The sequence below is a fragment of the Symphalangus syndactylus genome, chromosome 21, assembly GCF_028878055.3.
Source record: "Symphalangus syndactylus isolate Jambi chromosome 21, NHGRI_mSymSyn1-v2.1_pri, whole genome shotgun sequence".
Lineage (NCBI taxonomy): Eukaryota > Metazoa > Chordata > Mammalia > Primates > Hylobatidae > Symphalangus > Symphalangus syndactylus.
Window position 1 is genome coordinate 46,723,645 of NC_072443.2, and position 14,990 is coordinate 46,738,634.

Genomic DNA, 14,990 nt, shown 5'->3' on the forward strand with positions numbered 1-14,990 from the left:
GCCAACCACCTTTTACTGAGCATCTCCTACATTCCAGGCATATGAACCTTCTCACATTTCTGTGAGATATTATCTCTTACAGTATTATCCCTAGTTCCAGATAAGGAAAAAGAGACTGAAGGAGGTTGGATGACTTTTTTGTCCAAGGTCACACAGAGATAGGCTAGATGGTAGGACTGCAAAGCTTGAGGTCTTTCCCAGCTCCATCCCACCCCCTGGGTGGGAAGCTGGGCGAACAGGAAAGTCGACCATCAGCAGCCTCCTCTGCCCCCTGGTTCTTTCCCCTTCTCCATTGCAGGATGGGGGATGCTCACACTACCCACGGCTGGGCCCTGACCACACCCTGACCACTCCTAGCACTGACCACTTCCGGGAATTAGTACCCATGTTGAACACACTGTGAGAAAGCTCTGGCTAACATTCCCAAATTCCAGCCAGACAGCTTGCGTAGTGCTTTCCTAGTCCTCTACACTGTGGAGAGCCGAGGTCCCACTTCCCTGCCTCCCTGGAGGTGTGGACTCACATTTAGAGACGGCTCCGAGCATGCTTCCTCGCACTGCCCCTCACCCACTCTCCTTTTCTCCCTCACAGTCATAGAGGCTAATACCCTCAGGGAACCATTGTGGGCCCCAGAGATAGGCATGGACTGGCAGGGACAGGTCTGGTGTCTGTGCTAAGCAGTTAGGAATCAGCTTGTGGCTGGTAGTCTGGGGATAAGGCAGTGTGTGAAGACAGGGAAAAGGAGGAGATTCTGTACCTGGAAATTGGGGATGGGGTTGGCAATGGGGAGCCAGGCAGCCCTGGGGTTCTCCTGGTAGCGAAATGGGCCATTGAAAGCCTGGGAGATAGCACTGAGGTTGAAGGCGCAGACAGCAGAAGCCGCGATGCTGTTTCTGAAAGGCAAGAAGTGGTGGGGCAAGGCCCTCCCTGTAAGACCTGGCACCCTCCTCATAAACCCCACAGCCAGCTGTCATGTCCAATTCCCAAGGCTCTGTAAGCATCTATGACGAGTCTGGCACACCACGGGGGGATCTCAAAGGGAGGAGATGTGGTCCTCACACTCTGTAAACCCCCTGGGAACGATCCACTGACAAGGAGCACTGGTGAATCCTTCTGTGCTGCTGCCTCCCTTCCTCCCTCCCTTATCCAGCGGGAGGCTGAAATACAGTGGCTTTCAAACATTGTAGCCCATGGCCCATGGTAAGAGATATATTTTACCCTACAACTCAGTATAATATGCACACATCCATAAAGAAGTTTTATGAACTTACCCTTACTAAATATGTTAAGACTCTGATATTTTATTTCATTCTACTCTGATTTATTTATTTACAAAAGCTGGTTACCAAACCACTGATTTATGCCGTAGCCTGCCACACCCTGAGTTCAGATGACCCAGGAGACCCTTTCAGTCACAGAAGCATGTTTCCATGAATCGTACATGAACAGCTCACAGAGAGGAAACCACCATTCCAAACACCTTCAGTTATATTCTTCGCATTTAGTTCTTCTCCCAAATGTGTCCGTTTCTCTCCACCTCTGCCTGGTTTCAGCCCCACTCCAGTCCCCTGAATGCTGCATTGTCCTCCTGGTGGTCTGCCTGCAGCCTGTCTAGTCTCCTAATCCATTCTCCACATGGCAGCCAGAGTGGTGAGCATTTCAAAATGCACCTCCGAGCCGATTGCTGGCCTGCTTCAAACCTGTCAATAATTTCTCCTTGCTCTTAGAATAAAGATTAAAGCAGTCTGCGATGTCCTTTGGGACATACCCTCCCTGCCCTACCCCTTCACCCTCCTCTCCTGTCTTTCTTCTCCTCACCCTTAAATGTCTTGCCACACTGATCTCTGCTCAGCTCCTGAAACATTTCTTCCCACCTCCAGCCTCTGCACATGTTCCCTCAGGCTGGAATGCTCCTCTCCCTTAGTTTATTCCTATTCATCTTATAGATGTCACTTCCTACAGGAAGCTTTCCCTGATCACCACTCCTCTATACTGTTAGAGGCTTTTCTGCACACTGCCCTTTCCCTTTGTAGCATTTATCATGATTAAAATATGTTGTTTAATATCCATCACCCTGTTTAAGCTTTTAAAGGCAGAACCATGTCTGCTTTTGCTCCCTGACGCCGCACCCCTACGAGGAAAAGCACCTGCATGGAGAAGGCATGCAATAAATACACTATTTAGAATCCACACTGATGGTGTCAGTTTCGATGCCTCTCCACCTACTCCTGACTCTCATCTCGGTCCACCCCCTCACACTGTCTTTCCTATAGCTAGTCTGGCCCTCATCCAGTGCCTGCTATCTGGGGCCCAAAGTGAGCAAACACCACTCCATGGCTTATAGGCTTCTGGTGTTCCTACAAAGCACACTGTGCAGCCAGTGCCTTCCTTGGTCTCGGTGCCCATCCATCATTGTCTATATCAGGGTGTCCAATCTTTTGGCTTCCCTGGGCCACACTGGAAGAAGAATAGTCTTGGGCCACACATAAAATACACTAAACACTAACGATAGCTGATGAGAAAAAAATATACATATTGCCGGCTGGGCATGGTGGCTCACGCCTGTAATCCCAGCACTTTTGGAGGCCAAGGCAGGTGGATCACGAGGTCAGGAGATTGAGACCATCCTGGCTAACACAGTGAAACCCCATCTCTACTAAAAATACAAAAAACTAGCCAGGTGTGGTGCCACATGCCTGTAGTCCCCACTACTCTGGAGGCTGAGAGTCAGAATCGCTTGAACCCAGGAGGCAGAGGTTGCAGTGAGCTGAGATTGCACCACTGCACTCCAGCCTGGGTGACAGAGAGATACTCCGTCTAAAAAAAAAAAAAAAAGAAAAAGAAAAAGAAAAAAAAGTATTGTAATGTTTTCAGAAAGTTTACACATTTGTGTTGGGCCTCATTCAAAGCTGTCCAGGGCCACATGCGGCCCAAAGGCTGTGGGCTGGACAAGCTTAGTCTATAGGAAAGTCACCTGTTTGGGTTAGCCTCTTACACAGAGGGAGGTTGTGGGAGGAGGGTCCCATGATCTGTGAGGGTTACTCATCCTCACACCTAGGAAACAAAAGGGGCTGTCATTCCCAGCCTGGTTTTCCAGCACAGTCTAGATGGGAGGTGATGGCAGGGTTACCAGAAGACTGCTGGTTAGATTGAGCAGAATCACATAGTCCTGAGGTAGGAAGGGACCTTAGTGAATTCCTGTTGAGCCTCCCTGTGGCTATTGCTGCCTGCCCCCCTCCCCCACATGGCTACATCCCCTCATCCAAGGCAGGCTTTTCCACCTTCATCACCAGCATGTTCCTCCTTCATGCAGCCTAAGCCAGATCCATTTGCTTTATTCATCTCTGGCCTAGGCTTGCCCTTCCCAGCAACCCAGAACACGTGCTTACCGCTCCAAAAGCAGTAAGTCACAAAATCCTCAGATGACCCCCGGCAGGAGGCACAGCAGTCCCCATTTTATAGATGAAGCCCACCAGGCCGTGAGGCCAGGCCAGCTCCTGACATCACAGGCGAGGGGCTGGCAGAGGGCAGGACTCACACGTTGGTTGTGAAAACTCCGTAAATGAGGTCCTCCTCCGGCAAGTGGAAGGCACTCTGCAGCTCGTTATAGTAGAAGGGGACCTCGCCTGGGCGGGAGCAGTTGAGCCGGGCCTTCATGAATGTGGTCCATGTGTCCTCCAGCAGGAATCGGCCCCCCACATCATTCTTGCACACACGGGCCACGCGAGAGTACACGGTGCGTCCACAGTCATGCTCCACTGCGTTCTCCCGCAGGAAGAAGTATGCAAACAGCCCAATATCATAGGCTGCCACGAAGTTTGGCTCTGGGTGGGCAGAAGAGGAACAAGGGGCAGGGCAGGCCAGGGGGGAAGAAGATGGCAGAGTCGGGAGGACTCAACTACTTCAGTTTTCCCAGATGGGCATCCTGACATCCCTCTCTCTGCAAGCTTGGTGACCTGGGGGCCCTAACTAACTCGCTTCCCACTTCCAATACCAAGTGCAGCTATAATATTAAACATGTGCTACCGCCCACCTGTCACTGGGTGCCAGACACTATCCTAAGTACTTTATGTGGATTAATCCAGTTGATCAACATATGAGGTAAATCCTGTGATTATCCTCATCTTACAGATACAACCTTGTGGCACAGAGAGGTTAAATACTTGCTTAAGGACACACAGCTATTTAGGTTGGTTCAAAAGTAATCGCAATTTTCACCATTACTTTTAATGGCGAAAACCGCGATTACTTTTGCACCAACCTAATAGTTAGTGAGGAAGCAGGGGGTCAACCCCAAGGGTTAGGAAACTCATATGGCCCTTTCCATAACCTCTCTCTCTTTCTTTCTTTTTTAAGAGGCTGGCTCTTGCTCTTTCACCCGGGCTGGAGTTCAGGGATGTGATCATAGCTCACTGCAGTCTCAAACTCCTAGGCTCAGGGCATCCTATCACCTCAGTCTCCTGAGTAGGTAGGAATACAGGCATGCATCACCATGCCTGGCTGATTTATTTTTTATTTTTATTTTTAGAGACAGGGTCTTGCTATGTTGCCCAGGCTGGTCTCCAACGCCTGGCCTCAAAAGACGTTCCTGCCTCAGCCTCCCAAAGTGTTAGGATTACAGGCATGTGCCACTATACCTGGCCCCATAATTTCTTCTTATCCATAACTTGTTTTCCTAAACAATTCCTAATTATCTCCCTCTCTCCTAATAGCCCATCCTCCATCTGTTCTGTGGCCTCGGGACATCATCTGTGATTTCATCTGGGGCCCATCTCTAGCATGTTCCGGTCTACTCTGCCCTACTCTGGACCTCTTCCTTGATGAGGCAAGTGGGAGCACTTGCAGAGGTTGGCAAGAAGGAGAATGAATGGGGGGCTCAGGGTGGGCTGGTGGGATCAGAACCAGGGGAGTCCCCACTCCTGGCACTGGGGCTTCCTTACCATTGAGCCACTTGGAGTTGTACTGGGCAGTGCGAAGCGGTGGCCCACTGCCCAGGCTGCGGTAGATGGCAGGGTCCCGACCTGAGAAGTCGATGACCGTGGCCGCATAGAGCTCCCCCTGGGAGGAGATGACAGCTGTGGAGTTGTGGCGTGGGTCGTAGGGGCAGCGGGCCACACCATTGATCTTCTCAATAGTCTGGCTGAGGTTCCCCACCTGGGGACAATGGGGAGAAGGGGACACTTTTCCCTGAGGCCCTGGGGCTGCCTGTTCTTTCCATCTGAGTTTTGTTTCCTCCTGGTCCCCAGTCTCTCTGGGCCTCTCCCTCCTCCAGCGTCACCTCACTGCCCGGCTCATGGTCCCTCTGAGGGAGCAGTCCTCCCAGTAGCTCCATCTGCTTCCAGCCCCAGTCAGGACCCTCCAAGGTAAGCGTGACCAACAAAATACAGAAGGCCCAGTTCAATTTGAATTTCAGACCAACAGGGAGTAAATTTTTAGTATAAGTTTGTCCCAAACACTTCACGGGACACATTTATGCTAAACTATCATTTATTGTTTATCTGAACTCCAAATCTAACTGGGTGTCCTTTTGTTTCTGTTTTGGGTGTCTGTTTGTTTGCAAAATTTGGCAACCCCCCTTTAAGGCTGTGTGCCTGGGCAGGAGAACCCCCGGCATGGTGTCCCCTTCAGCCTGCTCCACCCTGAGCTGCCCACCTGTCTGCTGGTGCACACAGGGGAAAAGGCATTGGTTCCACACATGAACACCTTCCGGCCGGCGACGATCAGGACTCTCACGTAGTTCTGACACTCCTCCTGAGGCAGGAAGGAAAGGAGCAGACAGCACAGCTCTCTAGGTGCGATGCTGGATATCTCACCCTCACACCATTGCGTCATGGATGCCAACAAGTATTCTAAACACTCCACTTGACCCCAGATCCACCTGTCCCGATGTCCGAGTCACATCTGTGGACGTCCCCTCCCACCAAGGTCATCTCTCTGCATCACTGCTCACTCAGATGCTTGGGACCAGCTTGCCACAGGGCTGTATCCCCACCTGCCCAAGGAGCCCCAGCTCATCCCGGCCAGGCCTCTCCAGCAGGGGACCTCATGTCCACAAAGTACCCCTCCATCCCCACAACCACAGGCCTCCTTCCAGCTCCAGGTTAGGCCCCTGGACCGCCGAGACCACGTACCTCAGTCTTCCCTTTGCTTTGGCAGGAGCGGCGCGTGTCCTCACTGGAGGCCCACTCTGTGGCCTGGGGGAGGAACACAGGAACACACAGACATCACATGGCTGTGTCATTCACTGCCACTCGCCACCAGAGCAGGCAGCAGCCAGTGTCGGGAGTGGACAGGAAGCTGTGAAGCAGGGATGGTCTGCAGTGTGAGGGCTCCTCTCACTACATCCACATGGACCTGGGAGGGCTCCCAATCTCCTTACCCAGAGGACTTTCACAGGTGGGCACCCTCATCCCAACACCCCACTGCCTGCTTGGGTCAGAGGAGGCCTGGAGGAACAGCTTCTGAATCTTTCATCATCCCCACGCAGCTCTGCCCTCAGAGTCAGCCAGGGAGCTGGAAGTGGCCGAATGACCTTCAATCCCACCCCAGGCCCTGAGTGGGGAATGCGCCTATTCTGTGCCAGATGGCCCTCAATTGAGTGGCAGGCAGGAAGGGAGAAAAGATTTGGCAAACCCTGAATGTAGGAGATTTAATTTTCTAGTGACAACTCTGGGCTTTTTCCTTAACAGATGGGGAAAACCAAGGTTCTGTGTGACCTAAGCAAGTCACACAGAACCCCGTGTAGAGCAGGGACTGGAGCCCACATTGCTGATTCCAAAGGCTATGTGTGTTCCCACAGTCTTAAGGGCTAGGACTTCCCCTCTCCTAATTGCTCTCCTCCCTCCCACCCCCACTGTCTGCACTTTCCTTCCGGCTTCCAGGGTAGCATCGCTCATGCTCTGCCGTGGGGTAATGTGTCTGGGGACACAGCTTTCATGTGGGGACCTGCAGGACAGTGCCATGTTCTCACATGCCCATGGCATTAGGAGAGGGCTGTCCCCAACCCAGGATCCCTTCTTCCCCTTCATCTATTCTGCCTCTACTCTCTCTGAACAGCAGCTGAAGGGAGGCGTGATGCCCTCCACGTCCAGGCAATGTCAACAGCCCTGGTGTGGCTCATTATATATTTCTGCGTCACATGTATAAACATGAACGGCCTACCTGTCCTGGAGAGGGAGCCCTGAGCAAGCAGCTCTGTCACCCAAATGGGGAGGGAAAAAAAAGAGCCCACCTGCTTTTAATTTCTAACAAGGCTGTTTCTAGCCACGAAGTTACTGCCTGCAGAGCCCCAGAGGCTGCAGTGTGGGAGGGCAGGCAGGGGGCCAGGAGAGCGAGCAGCAGGCCTCTCTCTGCTTTCCAGCCCACAGCCAACCTGCCCCAGTGATGGCTGCTTTGTGAGGCAGAGGGAGGCTGACTCTTGCACACCCTGGATTCAGGAGCTGAGTGATGAGTTTGGAGCCCAGGCTTCTGTGTCTCCCAGACCTTGGAGAAGAGCAAAGGACCCTGAGTCTGGCCACAGAGCCATGGTGTTCTTCTGGACAGAAACAACTGAGCACTGTCATACTCCCAGGCTGAGCCTGATATGAGAGAAGAGAGGGACATAAATAAGAAATCTCAGGGCTTTGGGGGACAGAAAGGAGCAATGAGCCACAAACATTGCAGTTGTGCAAGCCAAAAGCCCCGGATGGTGGGTGGCTTTGGGAGCACCGCATGACCAAAGGGTCCTCGAGTCTCTGAGCAGAGCAGCACATCAAAGGGTCAGCCTTCATCCCATTGAAGGGGGGGCTGTACCATAAAAGGAGTTAAAGTTATGCTGAACTCAACAATGGGACAGGCACTGTGCCAGGGACTTGACACACTTTCTCTTCGATCCTCACAGAAAACAGTGGAACACATAGCCTTTTGCTTGTTTTACAGGGAAGAAAACTAAAGTCCAGAGAGGCGGAGCAAGTTGCCCAAGGTCACACAGCTAGTAAACGAGAAACTCAAGATGTGAATCCAGACAACTGTCTCCGGAACTAAGCTCTTTCTGCCACATCCTGCAGCCTCTCACAGTGAATAGATTTCTCTAACCAAAAGTTAGGCCATATGCCCCAAAAAGAGTATATATGTTTATAGAGAGAACAGCACAGAATGGCTTTTTTGAGACCATTTATTTATTTTTAATTTATTTCAAAAATTATTTTTATCAAATTAATGATGCACAGAGTTTAAAAAGTTAAATAGCATTAAAACGTATTAATTAAAACCCCGGCGACCCACTCCTCCCATACCCCACCCCTTTTCCCAAGGACAACCACCTTCACCTCTTTTAGTTGTTTCTCTGTTTTTTAAAATCAATTTCTAAAAAATATGTATCAATCTCAGTCTTCACCTTTTGAATTCCTGTTACGGAGGTGAAGATTTTTCCCACTTACCCACCACCGTTCTTCCCCGCACCAAAGCACACATAACATTTCCCGTCTCCCCATCCTCCCATTATAATGACAGTTTTAATTAAAATCAACATTGGTATTTACAGCCAGTACCCCAGATTTCACTGAATGTATGGCACCATCAACTTGTAATATGAACCACTGAGAAAGAAAATTGCTGCCAATCAAATGCTCTTATTAGTTAAAATTTTAACGTACACATATTGAAAGTGCTCTTATTCAGACATATGTTTTATCATATATCAATCTTGGCATACAAAAAATATATGCAAAATTGAGTATCCTTAAACCTTTGAATTCAGTGTTCATCTCTTCTGAATCACTTTTTAGAGTTGTCAGTGCCCATTTTTGCGTTTGTCTGTTTAGAGAACCATTCTTTGAACTACCTAGGTGTCAGTGTTGCAATAATTCTTAAAGAGCGTTCCACTCTGATCTCCACAATTTTCTTCCATACCATTGGCCTCATCCTGCGAGTCTGGACGCTTACAGAATGAGCACCATACCAAAAGATGCCCACAGGGTTTCTGACACACCAGGACTCACATTCTTCCCCCATGTAATCCTAAAATGGTTTCTGGACTGAAACGTCGAGGGGTTGCTGTTGTCTGGTCAAAACACCAGAAAAAATGACTAAGTTCACACCTGCACAGGCATGGCAACATCAAGACTGCACCTGGCTGATAGTGACTGTCAGATGTCTTTGACTGAAAGACACGTCCCAACTTCAGACTCGTTAAAATGTGAAAACATGTGCACCTGACTGAGAATCAATGAAATATTCGTATTCTGAAAAGGTTTCCTTTGTTGAACAATGTTTTGTTTTTCTTGGACTGAATAATTGTCTTGATTGTCTCCATTTGCTTGTTTTGCATGGCCCTATCACTGATTTTCCCCAAATGTCCAACAGGTCTTACACATCCCTCTCAATATGATTTTTTTTTTTTTTTTTTTTTTTTTTTTTTGCTTTTTTGGAGAAAAGGTCTTGCTCTGTCCCCCAGGCTGGAGTACAGTGACACGATCATGGCTCACTGCGGCCTCGACCTCCTGGGTGTTAGTCCAAACTGCACCATTTTAAGCTTCCCCACTATTTTGCAAACCTTGGTCAAAGTGAAACATTTCCCAGGCATTTGGGCTGTGAGAAACATCCTTCCTAATCACCTGACCACAAGGTAGACAAAGGCCCAACTAAAGAAACATCCCTATCATATCTTGCTGGGCAAAGGTCCAAGGAGCACTATGATGACATCCCACGGGAATAAGGGCCAGAACCACCTCATCATGGGAACATCTTATCAATATCCCGCTGGGCAGCAAGCCATACTGCCCAGACCCCTCCCGCCCATACCTATAAGTACCCCTAGCCTGTAAGCAGCAGTGGGCTCTGGCGTTAGGCTAGTTTCCCACTTCTGTGGGTTTTATGCTGGACATAAAGCCTGCATTTGCTGTTGAGCCACCCTCTTGCTGTGTGTGTGTCTTTCTTTAACCTTCACCTTCCCTTCAAAACCTAACACTGAACTCAGGTGATCCTCTTGCCTCAGCCTTCCAAGTATCTGGGAACACAGGTGCACACCACCACACTCAGCTAGTTTTTTAAATTATCTGTACACACAGGGTCCTGTTTTGTTGCCCAGACTGGTCTTATACTCTTGGTATCAAGTCATCTGCTCCCCTCAGCCACCCAAAGTGCTGGGATTATAGGTGTAAGCCACCGTGCCTGGCCTCAATATGATTTTCTTACTGCATGCACAAATGATTCAGATAATCTGTAAGCTCCCATCCTCTTCCTCATCCCCCAACCTCCATCCTCCTGCCTAGTGTTCTGGCTGCTCTTGAGGCCTCCTGCTTGACTGTTAGCCTGGGACTTACCTTCTTTCCTCTTTTGCTTTCTGAATCCCATGTTTCCCACTTTCTTGATTTATTTGCTTATTTTGGTGTAACAAATCTCCAGTACCTTCCTAGGAAAAGGAACATGGTAGATCGATTTTTCAAATTCTTGCATGTCTGATTTATTCTCTCTTCATACTTGATTGGTAGTTTTGATACCGAATTCTAGGTTGAAAATAATTTTCACTTGGAATTTTAAAGGCATTTATTCCTCCATTGTCTTCTAGGTTCCAGCATTGCTATTGAGGAGTCTGATGACATTTTCTTTTTCTTTTTTGATTTAGGCTCTGGAAACTTTTAGGATCTTCTCCTTCATAACAGTGTCCTGAATTTCACACTGATGTGCCTTAAGACAGGTCTCTTTTTGGAACTCAGTCAACGTTTTAGCATTGAAGACTCATTCTCTGTTTCGGCCAATTTTCCTATGTTAGTTCATCCTTAATTTCTTCCTCACCTTTTCCTCTGTTCTCTTTTTGGAACTCTTAATATTCCAATCCACTCTTGGCCTTTGTGCATTGATCCTCTAGTTTTCTGATATTTCTCTCCTATGTTTCATTCCTTGTTTTTTATTGTTCTGGTAGGTTTTTCTTCAACATTATTTTCTAATCCTTCAATTCAAAGTTTATTTTCCAATCACATTTTAAATTTCCATACTTTAAGTTTACTGTTTTATAAACAAAATATTTTGTATATCTCAGAAGATACTAATTGGTTATTTATCATTAATTGATTTTTTTTTTTTCTTCGAGACAGACTTTTGCTCTGTTGCCTAGGCTGAAGTGCAGTGGCACGATCTCTGCTCACTGCAACCTCCACCTCCCAGGTTCAAGCAATTCTCCTGCCTCAGCCTCTTGAGTAGCTGGGATTACAGGCACCTGCCACCATGCCCGGCTAATTTTTTGTATTTTTAGTAGAGATGGGCTTTCACCATGTTGGCCAGGCTGGCCTTGAACTCCTGACCTCAGGTGTTCCACCCACCTTGGCTCCCAAAGTGCTGGGATTACAGGCGTGAGCCACCCTGTCCAGCCAAATTTTTTTTTAAATTATTTCTCTCGTTGTTTCTGTTTCTGACAGTATTTCTCATTCCATTTGCTTGTGTTGGCCTTCTCTTTCACTTTAGAGGCTTTCCTCAAATGTCTGGTGATTTCTGGCTATTTGTTCTAACCTAAAAATAAATTACTAACCATTTCCCCCAGAAAGGAACCAGGGCTTCTTGGAGAAATGGCTGATTCCAGATCTGGGGCAGCAAATGCACAAGGTAAGGCTGAAACTTTCTGTCACATCAGACAGCAAGGACGTAATCAAAGATGATTAGGGTGGGTCTAAAGGACCCGGGAGCCAACATGAAGAGGTCCCCACTGGTGAAAGATGGGGTAGTCATGAAAAGTAACTGCAATGGATTGAAAGATACCAGCAATGTTTATATCCACGAGTCTGTGGTGAACATAAGAATAAAAGAATAATTGATCACCATTGAAAGATACTAGCAAATCAGCTCATTATTTGAAAACTGGTAAGTAAAGATGGAATATCAAATATTTATCCTGCCTTTCCTATATGACTACATCATTGGGTCATCATGTAGTAGATGAGGAAAAGGTGTTTTGTTTTGTTTTGTTTTTTTGAGACGGAGTTTCACTGAGTAGCTGGGATTACAGGTGCATGCCACCACACCCAGCTAATTTTGTATTTTTAGTAGAGACAGGGTTTCACCATGCTGGTCAGGCTGGTCTCGAACTCTTGGCCTCAGGTGATCCACCCACCTTGGCCTCCCAAAGTGCTGGGATTACAGGCGTGAGCCACCACGCCCGGCCTAAAATGTTTGTTTTTATAGAAGTAGCCCAGCTAATTGATTGTAATACCTAAAGAATTAAAGGATCTAGAAAAAGATCATCATTGATTACTAACATCAAAAGAGAGAAAATCAGACACTATGTACCTCCTAAAGAAAGGACACAAGAACACCTATGAAGTAATCTTGCCAGAATCTAAATTGAATGAAGTTTTTAGCTCTAACAATCAATGTACAGGTGATACAGGGAAGAGAGCAACATGTTCAGTCATGCCACCTGCATTACAATCAGCAAAATCCAGGCTGTGGGAAACTCGATAGGACAAGTGACCAGGTTGGAGGCTGCAGTGAGTAATGATTGTGCCACTAGCCTTAGTGACAGAATCAGACCCACCTCAAAAAAAAAAAAAAAATCCCTATTTTTTAGAAATGTATACTGAAATATTTCTGGATGTTATGTATGTCTGAGATTTGCTTTAGGACAGGGACATGGGGGGACGTATGTAGATGAAAGATGATTGACCATGAGCTGATAATTGTTAAAGCTTTTAAGTGCTATTGAGTACACGGGGTTCATGTACAATTCTCTTTGATTTTGTGTGTGTATGAAATTACACGATAAAAAAGCATCTTTGTTTGTTTGCTTTAAGAGTAAAGTACTAAGCAGCTCACTGGAAACTCCATGGGAGGGCTCATAGAGACTGGTGGGCTTCTCGTGGGGTGCTGGGTGAGGAGCCTTTTTCACTGGGAGACCCTCTATGTCCTATTCTAAAAGTCTTGTCTCTGGAGTCATTGAGTTTTTCCAGCAAAGACTCCCTCAGTCTCCTGCCTGGAAGTGGGGCTGGGGGAGCAGGGGGTGGGAGGAGGAAGTAGACTTTCATTTGATCACATCCCATCAGTGAGTGCCCTTTAGGAGTCTCTAAATATGGAGGCTTTCCAGTTGAATCTTTGGAGAAAGGGTCTTGATTCCTTTATTGGAGGGAGGGAGAAGATGGAAGAAGGGATTGCTGTTTGGGATGGGATAGGAGACCTGGGTCCCAACCCTTTAATTTAGAGAATTTCAATCAATCCTCCCTTTTGTCCTGGTACCTCATCTTCACATCACACAATATGGGACACCCAGTTTTGGGGCCCTTCTGAGGAGTCAACTGCCTGTCCACTGCATCCCTTCTGCAAGCTGACCTGCTCTATCCACTTTTTTTTCTTTTTCTTTCTTTCTTCCTTTCATTTTTTTTTTTTTTTTTTTTTTTTTTGACAGAGTCTCGCTTTGTTGCCCAGGCTGGGGTGTAGTGGCACAATCCCTGCTCACTGCAACCTCTGCCTCTCGGGTTCAAGTGATTCCTGAGTAGCCTCAGCCTCCCGAGTAACTGGGATTACAGGTACCCACCACCATGCCCAGCTAATTTTTGTATTTTTGTAGAGATGGGATTTCACCATGTTGGCCAGGCTGGTCTTGAACTCCTGACCTCAGGTGATCCGCCCACCTCGGGCTCCCAGAGTACTGGGATTACAGGCGTGAGCCACTGTGCCCAGCCTCTATCCACTTTCCATTGCCCTAGAATGCATAATCTCTTCTTCACTGACATCTTTTTCATTCTCTCTGTTGTTGTGAATGTGCACCCTTTAAAATTTCTCACTCTTTTTAGTGGAGTTTTATGAAGGGGTGGAGAGAGACGTGTCTGATCAATCTGGAACACAGAGTGCTTTCAACAAGGGCTGTCCCAGAAATTCCAGGATGATCTCTAGTAACAGTAGCTGTGTGGTTTTCATGCTATGAGAGGAAGCAGGCGACACCCAGGGACGTGGATCATCTCCATGTAAACTCAGCAACTCCCACGGACACTTGGGGGCCAGGGACAACGGCTGGGTGTCAACGCATCTTTGGAGCGTTAAGTCCACTGCTCAGTGGAGTCTCAACTTCAAACCACTCCAGGGCTGCCAGATTTGAGCTTGGAGGACGTGGAGATAAACTGGAAGAGAGCTCAGGCATTGCCCTCCATGTCTGCCCAGGCCCGAACAAAGCCCCATTGTGCGTCCTGATGCATATGTGCAGAACAGTCCTCGTTTCTGCCTCGCAGGATGTCTGGCAAACCAAGATCATAAATCTGTTGCAATTAGGCCTCCAGACAGGTCGTCCCATGGAACTCTTCTGGCAAAGGTCGCTCACGAGCTCCTAATTGCCAACTCCAAGACGGCTCACCACGCTGGTCCTCTCAGCAGCCCGGGGACATTGCCCATCACTGGCCTCCTTTTCTTTCCCAGTACCGGTTTATTAAGTTACACTGATAAATAACCACACAGGTGAGCTGATCTGATTTCCCCCCACTCCTCCACCCCCAGCACACACACTGCCCCATCTGCTCCTAGCTGCACCTCTTCCCTACTTCAGAACTTGGAGGATTGGGAAGGAGCTGGGCATTTGATTTTCTTTAAGGAAGAGTGGTTTACATAAATTGTTTAATAGGGGTTAGGTACTTAGAAGTCCCTTAATGGATACTCGTTTGCAAAAACTGTTTACATTTAGATTTTTCTTTACGGAATGTTAATTATTTAAACTATCAATAAAGCACTGAGTTTTACGTTTGCTTAAATCATGCCCTGGGGCCAAGTGGGAGAATCAGTTGGCTCCGTAATGGGGAGTTTTAACTCAAGTGTAGCCCCAGGCCACAGGGAGAGTAGAGGAAGCTGGGCTGGGGTGGCCCAGCCGCCCGTCAGCAAAGTGGTACAGATCATTTTTAGCACTTGGTTGCTGGTGACAGCAGACACTGAGAACTGAAAGCTTATAACCAGGGACCCAAAGCCCCTGGAGAGGGCACTGGTAGGGCAACCCCTGAAGTCAGGCTTTGAGAGTTACAAGTCAGGGCTTTGTGAGTTACAAG

At 47.9% G+C, this 14,990-nt stretch overlaps 1 protein-coding gene across 8 annotated transcripts in view; it reads right to left on the reverse strand.

Moving 5' to 3' along the window:
* The window catches only part of SEMA5B (semaphorin 5B), a 116,760-nt gene that overhangs the window by 13,334 nt on the left and 88,436 nt on the right, over positions 1 to 14,990 (reverse strand). For 7 of the 8 annotated variants that reach the window (XR_010118637.1, XM_055259851.2, XM_063630671.1 and 4 more), the window contains exons 6-10: positions 6,132 to 6,194; positions 5,653 to 5,751; positions 4,941 to 5,154; positions 3,539 to 3,824; positions 758 to 893 (exon numbers count right to left, since the gene is read on the reverse strand). Coding sequence is in view for 7 of the 8 variants with exons in the window: in XM_055259851.2 (XP_055115826.1) it covers positions 758 to 893; positions 3,539 to 3,824; positions 4,941 to 5,154; positions 5,653 to 5,751; positions 6,132 to 6,194 (798 nt within the window). In the remaining variant the exon portion in view is untranslated. The remainder of the gene's footprint in view (positions 1 to 757; positions 894 to 3,538; positions 3,825 to 4,940; positions 5,155 to 5,652; positions 5,752 to 6,131; positions 6,195 to 14,990) is intronic. The other variant, XM_063630674.1, reaches the window with a different exon arrangement.